A 20,900-nucleotide genomic window follows, 5' to 3' on the forward strand; every position below is an offset into this window, starting at 1 on the left:
GAAAAAAACCCCTCAGCAATAAGTTGGCTGATTCTGGCAGCAAGACAAATCTAGCACCACACAGCAGGCAGGCAGAGAGTGCACTGCTCATCCTTTCGGTTTTGTCAGTGTATGGGAATGCTGGACATCAACACACAGCGAGGGATTTGGCCGAAAGCACTCCTCCTCAGCGTCTGAACCCTGCTGCTTTCACCCCCAGTTGGAAGATACAGGTAAAAATAGAGAAATGCTTTAGCTAACTGGATTTGGTGAAAATATAAAGCAGTTTGAAGAAGCCCGGACAGCTTAATCTTATTCCTAGCAGGCAATGGAAGTAAACCACAGTGTACGGGCTGATAGCTACTGTATACATAATACCCTCAGGTACTGTAACTTGCATGTGATTCTTTGCATTACAGCAAATAAATTGTCGCAAGTGGCAGTAAAGACCTTTTTAATACACTTTGTTCAAGTTGCCTTTATAAATATTTATCAGTGTTTACATAATTATACCTCTCTCTGACAGCAGGCTTTACAGCAACTTTGAACCACAGTAAAGAGGCAGACTGGATGCCTCCTTTTTAGCCGGACTGTATCTATTCTGTGTTATATGTACATCTATTACCAGCATGCTATGACCATATCACTCATTCATTGCATAATGTAATCTATAGTTACATTACAAAAGAATCCAGCTACTAACAACTACGTAATATTGATAAAGCAGTTAGGAACAGAACATAAATTTAATGGGTGAGATATTACATAGCATAATAATCTGCAGGAAAAAAATGTGTCTGTGTAAGTAAACACAATTTATTATAGCAGAAACCTAAACAGAAAACATATTTCTTTGTCAGAAACTTTCTTTAAAAGAACTTGACATCCCAAAATTCTTTTCTCCCCCCACCCAGATGTCAGAAGCCAAGACAGACAAGGTAAAAATCAAACCAGCAGAAAGTTTTGAACATGACAAGCAAAATGTTTCTTGGCTGAAGAAAGGTAAGCTACATTGCTGAGTTATTAGTTACTGGTTTGTGTTCAGAGATATTTCTTGCTTATCAAAAATTCTTTTTTGAAGAAAAAGGCATAAAAATACCTTACAGGCTTAAATATGGCCAGGAATTTCTACCACATGAATTCCATAGCTTGACTTCTACAAAACGTGCACGTATATTTGTTTACGGTGCATAAAGGCCTAAACTGCCAAATTTCAAAGTAACCTGAAAGCTCATTTTTCTAATATCCTGGCATTCCTGAGGTAGCTTTATTTGACCTGCACTATAAGCCACTAAGAAGTAAGGATCATCTTAATTCTGATGAAATATTATTAACTCAAACTATTACTGAATTGGATTAACATTTGTTTGGTTTTCTCAAACATGAGTGAGGATCAACCCTGAACCTTTGGATTTGGGAGTGTGTTATCTTAGAATAAAGTAGCATCAGTTGTCAACGGTTTATGAAATATAGACTCTCAGAAGTAGAGAAGTTATAAAAACAAGTATAGGAGACCTTTTTTGTTTTAATATCTGTCATTTTTCAGCCTTTATGTAAATAACGTGTCAAATAATGGTATTTCAAATACCACATTTTATTAAACTATTTAGAAGACGTACCATTGTAAAGGTTTTCTTATTGCATATTCCTGTACGCATAAAGAAGGAAGGGATATATTTCTTGCTGGGAAAATTGATTTGCCAAGTTAGTACATAACTTATTACATCTTTATGTATGTTTGCTGGTCATAGCAGAGTTACTTCATATTGTATTTCATGTTACTTCATGTTGTATTTCATATACGCACAAGAATATGAATTAAATAGTTTCAAAGCAGAGGCTTTCAAAATGCACGTGATACAAATTAAATATCCATGCTTGCTTAGGTGCAAATTGGTTTTTAATGAGAACAGTTACATTCTAATCCTAACAAAAGTATTTTGGGAACACTCAACAAGTGACCTCATGTTTTGAGAACATTACCTAGGAGGATATAGAGGAAAAGGCTCATTTATATCTGTATTTATATCATCTGTAAAATGTGCATCACTTTTAAGCTCATGTAGTTAATTGTACGTTAGATCCTTCAGCTGCAAGAGGAGCTGCAATCAAGTAGGCCTCACAGCCTTCATTGTTTATGCAGCACTTCCACAGAATGAAAATCGCACGCTCGAGCAGAGCCGAATGGCCAACACGCAGGCTTTGTTTGGCTGGACACAAAATCTTCTGCTTGCAAGGTGTCAGCTAACTTCACTAAAAACTCTGCAAGCAGAGGATTTGCAATCCGGGCATCACAGGGCGCAATACAGGTGAGGGAGATCTGGGTCTGATCCTACAAGACAGCATTCTGCTTTAGCTTGTAAACAGCAAACATGTAAATTAATTGTTTATTCCATCAGAACAGATTAAAGCACAAGAGGTTTGCAGCTTTACAAAGGGGGTGTTAAGGTACAGGGGACTTTGAGCAGGATGACACTGATGGCACGGGCCCTCAGAGTCCCATGTGGTTATTTATCCTCTAGTCCAGACCTACTCCAGCAGCCAGGCGGCATCTCTCTCACCTGGATGTTCCTGAGCTCATTTCACTTAAGTGATGCTAATCCACAATGTTTTCTTTCTCCACTTCCTAAGGAGAGACACCGTCCAGAGTTTCTGGATCATCAGTAATGGCTTGATTGTTTTGTACTTGGAGGAGCTAGCCTTTCAGAAAGAGCCAAACGCTGCTGTTGGCACCTCTTCTCTCTGAAGTGCCACAGAGCAGAATTGGGCCTTGAAGGTCTTACACAGCAACTGAATCAATAAATAGCTAAAATGTGTCTCACAAGGAAAGGAAATTTTCCTTGAGATAAGAATATGGACATTATTTTATCTTATATTGAAGTTTGCTTTTTAAAAATGTTGTTGTTTCTTTGTTTTAAGCAGTTCTGTGGTACACATTGGGCTTTTTAGAATATGGTAAACCAAATTGTCTGGAGCAGAAGCTTAACTTCTATGTTTAAATGTTTTAAAAATATCTCATGTATAGATTTCAGGCTTTCCAATAAACAATGAATTGTGGAGAACAGACTTGTACTGTTTCCGTCAGGCACAGTAAGAAGACTATATGTTCTTTTAGCAACCAGTTTTAAAGAAAAGTTATTTTTATTCATGGTTTTGTATTGATTATTTGTTCCTTCTAAAAAACAATCATGAACCACATAGTATCAGAAATAAACAAAAAATATAGACTAGGCTGTGGCTTTAGTATCTTTCCTAGACTTCAGTTTTTTCCTAATGCTTTGCAAAATAATAGCCTTTGGACTGGTAGTGCAGTGGGTCAACATCAAAATAAGGCGCCAATTGCATTTTTTTTGTCTTTCAACCTTAAAAGCTGTTTAATCAGGAAAGAAGGGATGGGGATTTTAATCTGGCATCCAGTATTTTAGGTTTGGTTTCTTTTTTTTGGAATAAGAAATTTTGCTCCTGTCTTCAAGCCTCTAAAAGCAGAAGTTGAGGTCTCATTCTGAGGGAAAACTTCTTCCACAAAGCAAAACAGAAACCAAACCAGCCTTATGAAAAATATTATAGGAAAACATTAGGCTGTGCATATAGGATTGTATCTTAGTGTATCAGCATGAAGATCATAAGTGGTCCTACTCATGCCTCTATCTCTCAGTTAGTCATTTACACCCACTACTGTGCTCCTGCTCCCCTGCCATGGGTGTACCAGAAGACTGATGGGAGTTAATGATAACAGGGTAAAAAATAATGCTGCACAAGCCAGCACAGACTTGGAGAGAAACATCTACATAATCATTGCCCCAGACTTTTTTTTTGATGGGCATTGGCACATTTGTACTTTTATTTTCTTGCTTACCCTACAAACCTTTTTCTTTGTGGCAGGCCTGAGGTCCTCTGCAGCACCTAGCAGACTGCAGAACTATAACAAAATCATTACAAAAATGTAAGCAAAGAAGCGGACCAATAAATGCATGCTCTAGGTTTGCTAGACTTTAAGAAAGTCCTAAATACGTCTCTGTACCTCCTAAGGCTCTTAGCACTTAAGTCTGGATGTGGACAATATGAGAGACTCACTGGGTTGAGAGTGTGAATGAGGATGGTGAAATGATCACAGTCCTATCCCAAGATGTCTTAGGGCAAGGAATTTATACCAGCAATCTCTTCTGATAGTGTGACATGTTCCTCAGGACTATTTCTAAAGATCACACAACAGATGAGAAAGCCTGTGCTTGGAGGGTATGCATCAGACCATCACATGCAAATCAACCAGAATCTGTATGAATGAGCACAGAGAAAAGGCAGTTCTTGGCCTCTTTCTGCTTATCTGACCTTAGCACAGGTGAGAACCAACTCAAGAAAAGCCTGGGACATAAGAATAAAGCCAGAGAATGAGCCCTATTTTGTGTAGGACTGGAGGCAGTTATCTCTGCTTGCTTCTTCCCATGGGGAAGAGCTTGGCATTGGAGATAGGAGGCAGGTTTGGATGGAGATAGAGAGTTCCCCATGCCAACACCTACAAAACATCAGGGCAGAGTGAAACATGAACTCATTTGCAAAGAAACATTTGCAGAATTACCTGCATTTCTACCCTGAAAAACTAAACTAAAGCAGGAATTCTCAGCACACACATTATCCCCACTTATACATGTTTTGCCCTGACATGCACAAAGTGACATAAATGACAGAGTATATAAAATATGAATATGCATAAGTAAAGAATGACCAATGTAACTTGAAGGTAATATTAAAGAAACATCCTCTGCATGGGCCTGTGTCCCCATCTATTTCATGCACCCACAAGATATGCAACAAGCAGACCATTACACCCCAAGCATGAAATATCTCTGTGGGCTCCTAATCAAGCACAATTAGAGGGTCCTGTGAAATCTGGAAGCTATACAAAACATGCTTTTAGAAATGCAGTATCCATGGATGAGTAGCCCTTCCAGGGGCTGACTTGGGGATGCTCCCACCTTGCACAGCACTGCCACAACCACAGAGCTGCCTCCTCCACATGGACCAGGGCTCTTCCCATCATGGTGGTGATTTAGTGCCAGATTAGCAACCATCTGGTGGGAAAGGAGGTCAAAGCAGAGCTAAATTCACACCAGCCTCAGCATGTGGCTTTTGGAGTTCCTTACAAACATTTAATCTCTTGGTATCACTTGATGATTACAGCCATATGGATACATGGGAGCAGGCAGGAGCTTATCTGACTGACATAAAGCTATAAAAGGTGACACTGATTTTGCACAGGGGCCAGCAGCAATGGTCTGTTCACTATTCCTGCATCCCTTGCAAATGGAAGGGAAAATGTGCGAGGGCCTAATGCTGCCCTCTGACAGTTTCAGCCAAAACTGGCCACGGCAGCCCAGGAACGCAGATCCGAGTTGCACAGAAATGAAATTTCATTTCAGATATTTTCCACACAAAGCCCTCCTGTTTTATGCTGCCCAGCTGTGTACACAAATGCCCTCCATATATAACTTCCAGTGAAAAGTTAATGAAATGACTTCCTTGCTCTCCTGCCAAAAATATAACTGAAACGTTAATCTCAAGACTTTCTCCAAAATAGCCCCTTTCTGCACTAAAATTCTCATAAATCAGAAACATTTTTGTCTAAAATAAGCCTGTTTTCATTGTCTTGCAAATAGTAAAAAGTCTAGCCCCAATTTCTTTAATCGGCTGCTCTAGCCAGCAGATTTTTGCTGTAGGGTGAAATTCAGCCCTGTACTGAGGGTCAGCACAAGGTCAGCACTTAAACCATAAAATAGGGCTTAAGTGGTAAATAGAGCCTCTGTTCAGGATTATATTTCACCCCTCCAAGGACTACACTTCATATGAAAAGGGAGATTTACTCATATCATAGACCTGGCTGTAGTGGCTTTATTCACATTATTCAGATAATACTTTATTTCAGAAGTAATCCCATTGGGTGAGATTGTGCCACATTTCTTAGTGGTACATCCCAGAAATCTAGTGCAGCAACAGACTATTTCTAACTGCACCACACCAAAACATCCCACAGCCTGGTCCTGGGGTTATATTCCTGGGGGTAATAGCAAAAGCTTCTCATATTGCAGCACTCAAATGCCTTTTCCCCAGCATCCCCCTCTCACCGGTTACCCAGGAGCTTTAAGAGACTTTTACAAGAAGTAATAAAGCACAAAGGACAACGCCATGAGACTGGTTTTGCGGAAGAGTTGTCCTGGAGACGCTCAGGGAATTTCCCAGCTCTTTCACAACCCTCCAGCTTTTTACCTGGTTTGCAGGGGCTGGAATAACTGTTATGGGGCTTGTACTTCGATTTCAGGGAGATGATTCTCAGCAGAGTGTTCTGCTCTGACAGGCCTCCCTACATTTAGGAAGCTAAATGACATTTTTAGAGTTTCTTTCAAAACTCAGAAGTCAGTGAATACAATTTTACATAGACTTGGACACTTGTTTCCTGAATTTTGCTGACTTGGGTCCAGAAGCTTTTTTCACTCTCTTCTTCCAGCCTGAATTAAGTCATTTGATTGAAAAGCTTTATAGAAGACTGATAGCAAAGAAGTACCTCTCAATTTCATGTAAAAGAAAATGCCAAATGCTTATAAGATGAATGCTCTAATCCAAGCAGACTGTTTCCAGATAAGACCACCACACACACATAAAAACACATTTAAAAACTGATGACAAAGATCCCAGGGGCCTCAAATTCCTGGAAGATGCCTTGTCAGCTTCAGAACTATGACCAAATGAATTAATCAAGACAACCCTTCCTTTAAGTTATAAAACAGCAGATTTAAAGACTCTCTTCCATTGGAGAGGGAGTATATGAAATCTGCAATGGTCCCAGCTCACCACTCCTAATTATAGTTTTATAAACTGAGTGGTCCTTGATCTTTGAACTGGAGGGTCCTTGGAGATGCAAGACTGCATTGCCACAAAAGTGGAATGAATGTACTGTAAAGATAGTGCTACTTCTCTGGGTGATAGGGTTAAGTTTAAAAAGTCACACTCCTATGCTGGATTATTGACTGTAAAAATGTAAGTGAAGGCTTAAGTTTGCCTTAAGTAAATTTGTTCCAAAGGAAGAGAAAAGTCTATTTCATTCAACTGTCAATGCTGGGGAAGACTTGAAGATGTTGTTTCATTCACCTCTGGAAGTTTTCCAGACCAATTCTATTCTTTGCTATGCTTGGGTAAAATATTCCGAATTTTGCCCTCAGTTGTGTCAGTAGACCAAAACATGGAATAACAATATAGACACTCAGTTGTTTATTTTCTCAGCAACATACATGTTAGAGCAGAATCCACATACCAAAGGGCCTCCATAGCACTTCGTACTTAGGATGGCAAACCATGATGCACGGAAAAATCTTAGCCTAAGGGTCAGTGTCAAAGCAATGAGTAATACCATTAAAGCTGCATTGGCTTGCAAAAGATTTCATTTGTCCCAGTAAGTTTAAGACATACCTGTAATCATTTTAGGGCATTAATGAGGCAAGAGGAATGAAGCAACATATCTCATTTTTACCACTTCGATTCATAGAGGGAAGGGTCAAATGCCAAATTGGTCTCCTAGATCTAAGGCACTACAAGGCAGAAAAATGCCTGTACTAAACAGAATTAAGTAACCTGGGTGAAAAAGAAAATTCAGTACTAATAAAAGCAATAAGTATTTCAGAAGCTTCATAATTTTTAGTGTTTGATTATGGTATATCTGCTCCCTATTAGGGATGTGGTTGGCCTTAGATTCCAATAGCCATATCACTTTCACAGAGCAGTTTGCTACTCTTCAAGGTGGAAATGGAGCCCAGTTTTTGTTTCTTTAATCAACTTCACCCTACATTTCTGAAAGCTCAAAAAATTATTTGTATTCTTCTAATCTGGAGTAGTAATGCAAGTGTCCTCAGGGTTATTACCAGTTTCTTATGAAGACAGCAAGACCTTTGAATCTAATTGGATCTTAGATGTTCAGAATATGAAAAACAGACATTTCAAGCCTATTAATAAGCATTTAGTTTATTTCTAGAACGTAATTGTTTGATAGAAATCACATCAAAACAACCTCTATGCAGGCCTGATTTACTTTCACCCGACACTGAAGGCAGGATAATTGTGGATATAGGCGGTTCAGCACCAGTTTTCAGAAGGTGTTTTACAGGCCTGCAGGATTACACACTGATGTAGAGCCAGATGGACCGTCATAGCGATGTAACAAAATCCTTGCTATTGGAGGGGTTCAATGAAATATTTAAAGATATTTAGATTATGAAAAAATAGGCCTCCCCTTGTCCCACTGAAGATTTGCAATCCTTCTCCAAAATACAACTGCTTCTAAGTACTCAAAACAAAATGCAGTCGATGGGCTAAAACTTGGGGATGCTGTTTGTCTGTTACTTATGAAGGATATTACAGGAAAAGTTGAGACAAAGACCAAAAGTGGAATTAGTTTAAATATTCATTGTTAGCTGAAGTTCAAAGGAATTATTTTTCCATCTATTTTTTAAAAGTATTTAGAACTAAGTCCAAATGGAAAGATACTTAGACATTGAGAGTGACTGCTCTAAATGGCCAATAATAAAATACTGGACATAAACCCCTTATCAGAACAACTTAGTGATTCATGAGTAGTTCTGTGACTTCAGATCTGGGATGAGAGCACGTGATTGTATGAGAGGACTCAAATTCACACCTTCCAAAAGAAAACTTTCATCCCCAGCTATCAGATACCCTATGTAATTATTGAGGTTTGGAGATTCCCAAGTTTCTATGTCTGGATGGACTACTTAAAGCTCACTGCTCCAGAGAGAGGGGAAAGGACACTACAGCCCAGCAGGTAGGACACCTGCATGAAGGGAGGAGATTGGCTCTAGTCCCTGCTAGAGAGAGTATTCAGCTATCCCATAAAAAGCAGAACACCCTTGACAAGTGGTCTCACACTGATGAGAGGAGGCAAAGGTGGATTTGAGACTGGGTCATGCCCAATCTGCCAGCTGCTCTCACCAGCAGGGATCTCACATAGGTGGGAAGGGACAAGACCATCTCCCCCTGCTCTGACTCAGCAGCAGTGGCTGGCAGAGGTGCTCAATGCAAGCATAGCAGCCCTAAGTACACGGGGGTGGTCCTTCTCCCCATTCCTTCCAGTAGTTTTTCCTACGTTAACTCTTGCTTCCTCACCTGTCCCATCAGTTTATTGGCCCCAGTTACCTGGTCCTCTGCATGTGCTGTACAGAAGGTTGAATCTGGGACTCTGGTGCCTGCTGGGCAGAAGGATGTACGTGAAAATTAGGTGCTGAAGCCCTCAGTGTCAGCCGGGTTTCTTAATAGCTCTTACTACAACTGAGATTAATCTCTGAACAGAATTGCATAAGGCCTCTCTACCACCTAAGCAATATTTATGTGTTAGATCTTTGCTATCCCCCTAAACTAAATTAATTTTTATTTTATAGGACTCAGTCTCTTAAGGTCTCCTGATTATATAGTCTCATTTTAATTTCAGTCTTTAATCTGAATAAACATGTTAGAAAAACACAGACACAATTAACTTAATCATAAATTCAGATGGATTGTTTATTATCTGTCTACTTAATGTGCTTATGATTGCAGCAGTTAAACATGATAATGTTTTTTTCTCACACATAAATGAATACACACAGTACAGAAATACATGCAGGAAGAAAGACTTCTGCCGGAGTATGTCAGTAGGCTCCCGAGACAGAGAAGTAGATGCACTGCTCACTGTTGTGCTCTACAGAAAAAACAAACATTGCCATGATAGTGTTGAGACATCTGAGAACTGATTACCGACAAATTACGTTCTTCTTGCTGAAATATGCCTACGTGCAGTTTGGAAGGAAAGAAAACGTTACTGCAGCAGATGCAGATAGGAACACTACTGGGCTCTACCACCGCCCTTGTGATCTAAAAGCAGAGGTGTAGATTTTGGGTAAATAAGATCCCTTTAGTTCTTCAGAGTAAAACACAGGTCAAATGAATGTCTTCCTACTGAAGCAAACTCAGACATCAGATTTACAGAGAAGAGTTTTCTGCTGTGTGATCTTTGTAAAGACAGTTGTCTTAAAAAGGGGTTAAACCCTTTGAACACTAAATTGTCTGGTTTGTTACATGCCCATGGCAACTAACGCATGTGCCAAAATGCTATCACATATCCACAAATACTTGGATGCCAAAATCAGAGTTGGAATATGATTCTTCCTGTTCCCACAGCATATTCAAAGTAAATAATTATTTCAAGCATGCGTTCACTTAATTTGGTGATTATTACTTAGAGACTTTTCTCTGTCATTAGGCTAATTTTTTAATGGTCACATAGTATACCACAATTAGGTTACATTTGGCTCTGGAATATTCAAGTTTCAGCTAAATATAAACCCCAATACACAATGCAAAAAACAATACTTTGGCCTCTCCCCATCCCCAAACAAGAATCATTTATCATCTTTGTTTCCTCACTCTTGGTTCTCAGATAAAGCAGCCCCAAACACATGTTCTTATGTCACTAAAGCTAAATTCAGACTGGTATTTCCTATCTCTAGCCTTCCTAGGGTTTCTAACTTTGTGTGTTGACAATCAGAAAAAGGGTCTTCAAGGTTAACTGAACTCTCTCATCCTACATTTCATGCTGGCTCTCTGCATGAGGCTCACTCTCACTAAATAGACCTTAGAAATAAGTTGAGAGGAGTCTTAGAAAAAAACCAGAACATACCCTCAGGTAATTACGATTTTGTAGGGCTGCTTCATGTAACACTCTTCTATCAGATGCTGTTCTTTCAGCTTTCCACCCTGTGAGCCGCGCTTGCTCTGCACGCTCTTTGAATAACAAAATAGTCAATACTAAACTAAATCACGACTTCTCTCGTTGGTTAACAGAAAGGCTAATACACTGGGCAATCCATGCTATTATGCATATAACAGTTTTGAATTTGACTCAGACCAAGCTGAGGTTTAATGCCTTTTAAAATTTTCATACAGACATCTCACCTATGTTGACTGCTGGTCCTAAACTTACATTGTGGCTGATAAATCAGTCAGTATTTCTGACTGAAAAGAGTCCACTATGATAGAAAATGGGCAAAGAGGAAGAAAGGGGAAGATAAAAGAATGGAAACAAGTCAATTTAGGCCTCTTCACTTTTACTTTGCTGCTTCTCAACGATTTCCCTCATATAAGAATGCTGCAAAAAAAAAAAACAAGTAAAATTTTACAATAAACTTTTTTCCTGATTAAAAGAAAAGGAGAAGTTGTATGCTACTGGAATTTTAAGCCTCGAATCCATGCTGATATTCCAGAGGTGGGCAAATCAATAGAAGAGGCAGGAGAAGAACGTTAAAATAATCATAGGAAAAAGCAATTATGGCACCTAATAGTCATTCTGGTTAGACAAAGTTGTGACCAAACATATTGTCTTCAGATATTTTAAGTGTTTACTATTTCAAAAAATACTGTTGCTGTTATAAAACAAGATAACAAATATAGCATAAAGTGTTTAACATACATCTATTTCAGCTTCCAGCTAAGCAATGATTTATTTTTCTGCTTTATCTATGATTTAAATAATTAGCCTATGAGCTTCACATAGATATTCACTTGACCCACACTCTTGGTCCCTAGCTTTATGATCTGCACTGTTCTATCAGAGATGACAATCATTAAGCATAGACAATCCAAACAGCAGTGGAAGCTTTCCCAGCTCTGGGTTGGAGGGAATCACCAACAGTTGTAGAAGGATAGTACAGTCTCCATACCTCAATTTTTTTTCATGAAAGATAAATAAAATATAAAACTAAGCTGCGGTTTTTACAGTATGACACAGCAGTATTACTTGCATTAGGCCAATTTACCACTTATGATAGCAGTAATAGCACTAAAAGCCAATAAAAGCGGTTTGTTCGTTCAAAGATTGGCTTTTATGGCTTATTCTAAATATTATCAAGTGAATCAAAAGCTGTCATTATAGTGTCTAAAAAGCCTTCGTACCTTGTAAGCAAACAGTGTGACTTTGACAAATAATCATTAATATGCCTGTGTGAGACTAGGGCTAAAGAGAAATAAAAAAGAAAACTGAATATTTCATTTTATATAAATCATTAAGATCATTTCAGTTAAATTTCATACAAAATAACACAATTTTGTATGTAAAATGCCATAGTTTTCCCAAGTTGTTTTTTTTTAATCTGTGAACATACTTTTTTCACAAAACAAAAACTTGTCAGACAACTGAACAATGAATGATTGAATTATAATGATATATTCTCAGCAGCTTTGTCAAGAAAAAAAAAAAAAGAAGTCGTGCACATGGCTAGGTAGTGCCTTTTAAGCCAGCATCTAACCTAACCTTCCCTTGGCTCCCATCCTGCCTGCCAGAAGCCCCAACAAGCACAGCACCGCTCCCCCTCTTCTTGCTTCACAACAGAAGGTATGTTCCCATAGCACTGCAGAAGTGTAAAGTAATTTATCTCCTGCCTCATACCTGGCCAGCTACTCTTGCAAGAAGCTCAGGGGAGCAGATCCAAGGCTCTGGCAGCTCTCAGCTGCACTCCGCCCACCTCCTGCCCACTTAGATGTGAACAGGAGAGTCCAGAGACCTGTGCTTTTGTACGTAGGGCAGACGTTGGATATATAGGGTTTCCTCTTTGCAGTATTCCTCGCTGCTGCCCAGCAACACTAGGGCAAGTTCTCTTCAAAGCTGCACACCCCAAGTCACTACCATCTCCCATTTCTAGTCTTTGAACCTCTTGAATGACACTGCCCAGTGTGCATTTGTCAGCAACAGTTCAGAATTCAGGTTTGGGCTTAACACTGGCTGCCTAAGACAATTATTACTGGTAACATTGCAGTGAGTCACATGTAGCTTCCTGAAGTGTTTGAGAAAGGATGGAGGCAAAGAGACAGACAGGAGAAAACACCCTTATTACTGCCCTTGTACCATCACATCAGTGTCCAGTATCGCTTCTTCGTGCTCTCCTGCAGCATAGCCTGCTAGACCTTACAGATGGGTTACTTCAAGTCACACACCTCCAGCTGGGTAGCCCTGTTGGCCCTATAGAAGTTTTGGATCCCTCTGGGTAGGCATTACCTGGACTACCTGGAGACAGGGTAAGATGGACAAGGTGGAAACACAGCAGGAGCTTCACGACATCATGTGGGATGGGACACCACCTAGTGCTGAGATGACTCCATGGGCAGGGTGAGCACAACATCACATAACGACTGTAGGTACTGGGAAGGTTAAGTGTGGATTGTACGACAGTCCTGACTACATAATCAAGGCTTTTCTCAAAGAATTTGGATTGTTGAAATATTAACTGGACTAACCATAAAACCTCAGCTGCACACACACTGTGTGCCCCTTCTGCTCATAAATATTTCAGTGCAACATCAGCAAGAGGATTTGGGAACCCCAATTATTAGCACCCAACAAGGAGTCTGGCCTTAGGGCTGCGGGCCACAGTGCTTTCTCAGCCCCCAAGCAAGCCACAGCAACTTCTTAACCATGCTGGCAGACATCCAGGCTCTGGACTCAAGACCAGGGTATGCAACTGTGGCAAAAGCCTGGGACAAACTAAGTGCCTTGGGCCAGGCGTGGCCACCTGTCAAGTCTCATGCATATTGAATACAAGCCTTGGGCAGTTGGCTCAAGCATTCATGCTCCCGCAGCAAGTGCTGTGTCTCAGGGAGTTTTCTTGCCTATTGCTATTTACAGTTTTTGGGGCCCCATTGGAACGGCAGGCTAGCGTGCTTGCAGTTGACGGCGTTATGTGATACGTTGTGCAGCTGCACAGAGTGCATGGGCTAGCAGAAACATGTGGTGCTGCACTGCCAGTGGAATGATTCCCCCAACACGGCCCTTTAAGGGCCACGTGTGTTTTGCAGGCAATTTATTTGCACAGAAACCGAACAGACCTCGCATTCCAAGCTTCTAATTTCTTTAGCTATTTTTCTTCCATAGATTAAAGAACTTTCCAGAAATGCTAGGTTACCAGTGAGGTAGAAAGATCCTAGGTAGAAACTGATGCAGCAGGTTTTGCCTAAAGTACCCTAAAGCATGGTAGGAAACCTGTTATGATCTTCTATTTGCTTGCATTTGTCCAAGAAATGGTGTAAACCATTCTATAAATCTATACCAAATAGAGCTGCTTCCCTAAAAAAATCTCCCACTGAATTACAGGTTTATTTCAACCCAAGGAGTGAAAGAGTAGGTAAGAGCTGTTTATCTACTCACAAGACTAAAAGTACTTCAGTTCATTTGAATCTCCTCTTTCAGGCAGTGTCTAGCAACTGAGCTCTGTTCTAGATCCAGTACACCCACCTAACGTGCTCTTCTGTGCCCAGGCATAAGCTGGTTCAACAGAGGGTCAACAACTGAGACCTAGAGAACATAAGCTGCTTATTGAAATCAATAATGTCAGCGTTCCTCTTCCATTTCCAACAACAGTATTTTGTAGTACTCATTTCAGCTTAAGTATTCCTATAAAATGGTAAGAAAAGATTTTATTGCACAAAGGTTTAAGTTGTTTGGCCTGTTTGCTTTTCATGTCATGGGTCTGCAATGCATGTATCCATCACATACAGTTTTCCTGTATTATTTTTCCCAAGGGTTCAATCCCCCCATACTTTAGCCCCACCATTTCTTTGTCACAACCAAGTTCTTTATTATTGCTGAAGAAAATCAGAGCACAGGACTCTATGGGTTGCTGTGCAACCTGAAACAACCTATGCAACACTGGAAAAAAGCAAACATCAGATATGATTCTTTTGACCAAGATTTCAAGAGCAAAGTCACTACAATTACTCATATGCTTGAAGTTAGGCTTGTGCTTAGGTATGTTGCCAAATCTCCTTCTGACAGAAAAGGAAGATGAAGAAAATGCTTTGGCCTAGATTAGGAGCCACGTCTTGGGTGTAGTGTTGCCCTGTTTCTAATTGCTAGTGTAGCCAAAAAAACTATATACTTCCCTCCACTTGAAGGACCACCTGGAGAAATACATTTTTTTCCCCCCTCAAACTTTGCACAAGAGCCCCAAACTTGACTTTAATATAATACACATTTTCCAATTTCCACCCCTCCTCTAATGAGATGCATTGATATTTTTACCTGCATGTACTGTGTTTTGTTAATGGGAAACGTTTCAAACACTGTGTGGTAATGGACTGTGGGATATGGGATTATAAATTTATTAATCTCAAGAGCACTGTGTGGACTGTACCAGTAAGTTACAAGCAGACTGGCAGAACAGGGTTTGGATTCTGGCAGGAGATCTCTTCCAAGCTTGCCTGTTAGGCTGCATTTGGCTCTGCTTTGAAACTTTATGCTGAGCTATAGCTGCTTTTGTCAACTGTGCTACAACAGGCTGCACAGAGTATTCCGCTCTGGGTCAGCTGTGTCAAAACTAGGGTGACCTGGTGGCCAAGGAGATGCACTCTGAGAAGCTGACCACTAGGGTTTGTTGCATAAGACAGAAAATGTTGCTATATCCAGAGTTAACAACAAAAGATTTAGTCATGGTGTGCTTCCATTGACAAAAAAGCTCTCTCTGCCCATGAAGATTGTATTTATACACAGTGATGTTTAAATGTAGCTGTATGCGAGTTTACACAAGCATGCTAGTCAAATACACCCTCACCTTACCTCCTGCCACAATAGGTCAGTCTAGATTTTTCAATGTGGTGGCTTTTGCAGAACTGAAAGGCGTTTTTGGTACAACTGAAAGACTCATTTTAAGATGAAAAAGCCTGCTTCCTCCAACTTTCCCTCAGGGGGATTGGGGGAAGCTTCATGGATTTGCCCTTAGTAATGGTCTGGTTTGTCTGCAGCAAGAGGAAGAAATAAAAACTAATGGAAAGAGACATTTCTTCCTGGATCAAAACTGAATAGTTCTAAGAATGCGTTCTTAGACTGTACTCAAATACTTAGAAGAAACAATTGCTAGGTCAAATGATTCACAATGTCCAGCTCTGCTCACACACTTCATAATTATTTTTCCTAATCAGCTAAAAAAAACTGATAAATTTTTACTTTTCATTTGAGAGTCTCAAATCCTTTTTAGCCGTTAACAACTGAAACAGCCTATTTGTTCCATGAAGGTGATTAATAGGAAAGGAGGTGAAGCAATTACTTAGAAGTGTGAAATTAATTCTTTCCTAGATTTGGACATTGGGACAGGAACATACTCTTACAGCAAATCAAGTGAAAGCTCAGCCCAGAGCCTTTTTAAACTTCAGAACAGTTCAGATCTCAACTTTGCAGCTGTGTTTGATCTTCCCCTATGCTACCACATCTTGAGGAGCTGAAGCATCCTACATTGAGACAGTAACAAAGTAAACTTTTACACCCAATCCTAGATTAGATATGCATAATATTTAGATACTCTAAATATCCAGCTCTCTGGGTAGCTGAGACCCTTGACTGCAGTTTCCAGTACCCAGCACTTCTTAGTGAAGATAAGCTCTGCATGTTTCCATGAAAAACAGAAGTAATTGTAGCACCCAAAATTAGTGACTGTAGATGAGAAAGATCATAAAAGACTGCCATTGATTTTAGTGACAGAAAGGTTGAGCCCTTAATAAAAATGCTAGTACTGAATTATTAGATTCTGGCCTTCCCTGATTCTCAGTCTCTTTTAGTATTTGTTTCATCACTCTTCCAATTCTCTTCCAAAAACAACAAAGTAGCACCACCTTCTTTTTTCGCCTGTGAACCTAGTTTGTGCAATGCCAACCCATTCAAAATCTTCCATTTAATTTTGAGCTCTGGACTGTGACCCTAGGATTGGTTTTAAAACAACTAAACTTCCCCTCCAGAAAATACAATGCTTTTGGGACAGCAGACACTAACAGACTTGTACATAAGTTTTAAGAGGTCTCTTTCCAGGACTGGCCACACTGACCTCCTCCTCCCACTGGTGTCACAGTGGAATGCACGTTGTGTGTAAAATTAGAACAGGATCTGGTTAAGTACCCTCAAATCCTTGGTCCCCTTTGACTGCCAGGAAAGTGACAGTAGCCATCATCAGCCAGGTGTAACACTGGAGTTATTGACATGGAACTTGCTTTGGAATGTAAGTTTACCCTGAAGTTATTTAGACAGCTGATTTTCAACTACTTTATCTACATTGCCCACAACGTACATCAAAATCCTTTTTTTTTGCTCTGTGGTGAAGGCTACCTAAATTATGGCTGGATGAGAAATCTGTTTGCTTTCTCTAAGTAGTGCAAGCTCTCCCATATCCAATGACTATTGGAATTATTTGTGTGATCTTTTCAACTTCTAATACATATTTCTAATATACAAAACCATTCAAATAAATAATTGTGCAGACTGAATAAAAATGCAATTTAAACTTTTCTCCCCCCCCCCCCCCCAACTGGAGACACTTCTTACAAATAGTTCTTTTAAGTAGTCTTAATAGTATCTCTTTAATATTGCCATTAAAATTCACCAGAGTTCAAGAGCAGAGCAAATTTACATGTGTTAAAATAATGGAATTGACACAGATATTACATCATTGCTATTTTAAATAATAATTCTTCATAATTCTAACCTACTTGCTTTAAGTTGCAAATAAAGGGCTTGTTCCTACTTTCATCAAAGTCAATGGCAAAACTCCCTTTGGCTTCCAGGGAGCAGCACCTAGCTTTAAAGACAGGGGCCTCTAGTAATATTTGGTGGGGTTTGACTGCATTCACTAATGCAGCAAAGAATAAATCCCTCTGAAGGAAAAATTACTAAGGACAGTTCTATGAGCTCCAGTCAGACGGGATAATTGTACTGGACTAGCCTGTTCCCAGAAATCATGAGACTCTATAGACTACTCTGAATTTCAAGGGACTTAGAGTTCTTCTGCTTAGTTTCACAAGAAGGTATGTTTCACATAGGGGGTTTTTTTGCCATTTTAGTGCAATTTTGTGGTTTTCCTTCCTTAATATTTTGGGAGAGACTGCTTTAAGAAAAGCATAATGGCAGCCCTCACAAATTCGCCTTCTCTTGGGAGAACATTAGAAGTTTTGCTGAAATTACATAAGTGTTCTTCTATGAAGAATTCAAACTGAACCTAAAGAAATTAAAAAGATCACTATACACAGCTGGAAAGCCACCTAGAAAGTGATCGATGTAGCCCTCTCCTTGACTACAAGAGAAAAATGAAGCAAGGATTTAAGAAATACAAAGTATAAAAGTTATAACAAAGACTATTTAGAACTGGAGAAAAGTGGTTTTTACTAGCCATTTAACACAAAGGAACAAAGTTTGATACCTGGCTATTCCTAGGATGCCTTTGTGTTCTTAAGAAAAAAAATATCTGTGTCTACACCACAGCTTATCTGTAAAGTCATCACAATTCAGCTAACTACATAGATCAAATTTTCAGAGACAGGAATGTTTCAACTGTATCTACAATGAACATCTAGTTTGACAGATTTCTGGCCATGGAAGAAATCACCAGTCACTATAGTTAACTTTCTACTAATGCGCCACTAAAATATGTTGAACATTTACTGAACAATAACCACCAGTTGAGTCTTAACCATAATTTTGCACTGCAGTATAGGGCCTGTTAGATGTTATCTGGGAGCCAGAGAACTTTATTAGCACTGTCATAAAAACTAAAGCAGAATCAATCCCTTGTGTTATCATTACTGACACTGCTTATTAGACATAAAGTATCTATCAAACCTCAGCAAATTTAGGTCCTAACTGAAATGGCAATTGCCTTGGAACCTTTAAGAGTAATTCAGTTTAAGAAAACCCACATGAATGAAAGTGTGACCCTTTACTGTGAAGAAAAGAATAAATAAGCAGTACCATGAAGACCAGGGAGGAAATATCAAATTATTCCAGAGAAAAAAATCAAGTTTTGAAGAACCTGCAGTGCTGACTGCTTTACTCCACTTGGAATTACCTCATCACATGTCTGTCTGCTTCCACAGCAGGACACCTGCCCTTATGTTTATTTGGGAAGCTAAAAGAAAATGTAGATTGGATGGTAGGGAAATGTCTCCCAAGCAAGGAGGATTAGGCAATGCTCTGCCTCAGGAAGAGTTTCAGGCCCTGTCACTTGATGGTGTCTAAGAAGTAGAAGAAAAACACCTAAGGGATTAACCTACAGAGGTTTTCCTGTCACACAGGCTGAGACTAGCTGAACTAGGAGGTCCTTTCCAGATGCATCATTGTGATTCTTTTTGGCACCATTCCTCAGCTTTAAAAATTACCATCTTCCCCCACACCAGTGGTGCTAACTCAACATGATGTCTAGCGCAGGTCATACTTCAGGATAGTCTTGAATCACAGCAGACCAGTGCTGTGCAATTAAATAAGTTACAAATACAGCTTTTGTAAGAAATTTTAATGTGGTTTTCCAACTATGCTAATAGGAGGAAACAGCATACACCTGACATGGAGGACCAGTTGTTGGCAGAACCCTCATCACTGCATCAAGGAAGAATATTCAAATATGTCTGTCTATCCCTATCTAATCAAGCATACATATTATAGAGGTTATTTTTATATTACAAATACATAGTCTAGAGTCTTCATTCCAACACTATTCTTTCCTCTTCCAACACTAAAACCTGCTTGTCTGAAGACTTCATGTAACTGCAGAAATCTTCATGGGAAGAAATATGTTCTCACGTCATCTATTTTTGGCCTTCTATGCCGTGACAACAGAGGCTGGCCTGGTGTTTCTATATATGAACACTTCCCAGGTAGCAGAAGAGCTACTGCAGATTGCCTGGCACCTGCTTGAGGATGAGGTGAACAGAAAGTAAAGCCAAAGTATTTTTGTTTCATCAAGAACATCTTGGCTAAACCGTATTTGTAGCAGATAAAAACCTGAGGAAAGTAAACCGGTGGGGAATGGAATCTTAATATTTTGGGAACATGAGATGGTAAAATCAGAGTTCTGAAATAAACAGGTTTAAAATGAATTGGAACAAGAAAGGCAGGTGTCAGGGAAGAATATTCTTCTGAGGATAAGTATTTTCAAAACCTGGTAGTTACATTTTGTTAGTTCTAACCTTCTTTTAATGAAACAACTTCTGAAAAGGGAATATAAAAACACGGAGCCTGAATGTCAATAGAAACACATTGTAAGTATGATACATCACCAACAAGTCTACCACTGCTAGGTTAACAAAAAACGTAATGCACTTAAAGCTTCTTCATTTGCTTTCTAATATATTTTTTGAAAGACTTGACTTTTTTTTAATAGAGCAGCTATTAAGAGAAACTAATTATGATTTGATTTTTAATGGCCTGGGTTTTCTTATATGTATCACTCTAACTCAGGAGAAAGCCCATTCAAACAAATGAGATGAGGCTGGTGTGAACGAATTCAAATGTGACCAGAAGCAGGCCCCAAGATATTTATGGATTGAATGAGTCATTCTTGTTCTGGTTGGACGATTACATCAGTGGATAATTAGTCTATCATCATGCAGGGCCTGAGCTTCCTTTCTCTTACATCACCATACATCAGGAATCCTTGTGTGGAGTTCACTAATATTTTACTAGCCTACAACCAACAAGATGGAAGGACTGAGCCCACAGCCTCACACCCCTACACTAGTTGTGCATTGACTACAAAGAAGCTGCCCCATTTAAATCAGCAGATCATCTGGTCTTTCTTCCTTAGTCTCTTTACCTACTAAAGCTTTCATATAAGGTGTTTTAAGACCTGTTTCTCATTTAAAATGTTAAGTAACTGTGGTCATAAAAGAGCACATTCTTTTTCTGGCATTTGATTCAAGAAGTAACTTTTCTTCCACCGGTCTCCAGTGACACATCCATGGAGATAGTAAGGAGGAATTGAATAGACAATGTAAGTTTGACTACTCAAGCTCCCTCTACACCAAATGCTGTTCTGTGAAAAATCTTTAGCAGTCCAAGTCTCTGCGCATTTTGCAGAAATTTCTGT

At 39.5% G+C, this 20,900-nt stretch overlaps 1 protein-coding gene across 3 annotated transcripts in view; it reads left to right on the top strand.

The window, feature by feature from the left end:
* The first annotated feature begins 893 nt into the window (after positions 1–893).
* MDFIC2 (MyoD family inhibitor domain containing 2) overlaps positions 894–20,900 on the top strand; it is a 48,592-nt gene continuing 28,585 nt past the window's right edge. For all 3 annotated transcript variants that reach the window (XM_064455711.1, XM_064455714.1, XM_064455712.1), the window contains exon 1: positions 894–981. In XM_064455711.1, the coding sequence (XP_064311781.1) occupies positions 894–981 (88 nt within the window). The remainder of the gene's footprint in view (positions 982–20,900) is intronic.

The sequence above is a fragment of the Phalacrocorax carbo genome, chromosome 6, assembly GCF_963921805.1.
Source record: "Phalacrocorax carbo chromosome 6, bPhaCar2.1, whole genome shotgun sequence".
Classification (NCBI taxonomy): domain Eukaryota; kingdom Metazoa; phylum Chordata; class Aves; order Suliformes; family Phalacrocoracidae; genus Phalacrocorax; species Phalacrocorax carbo.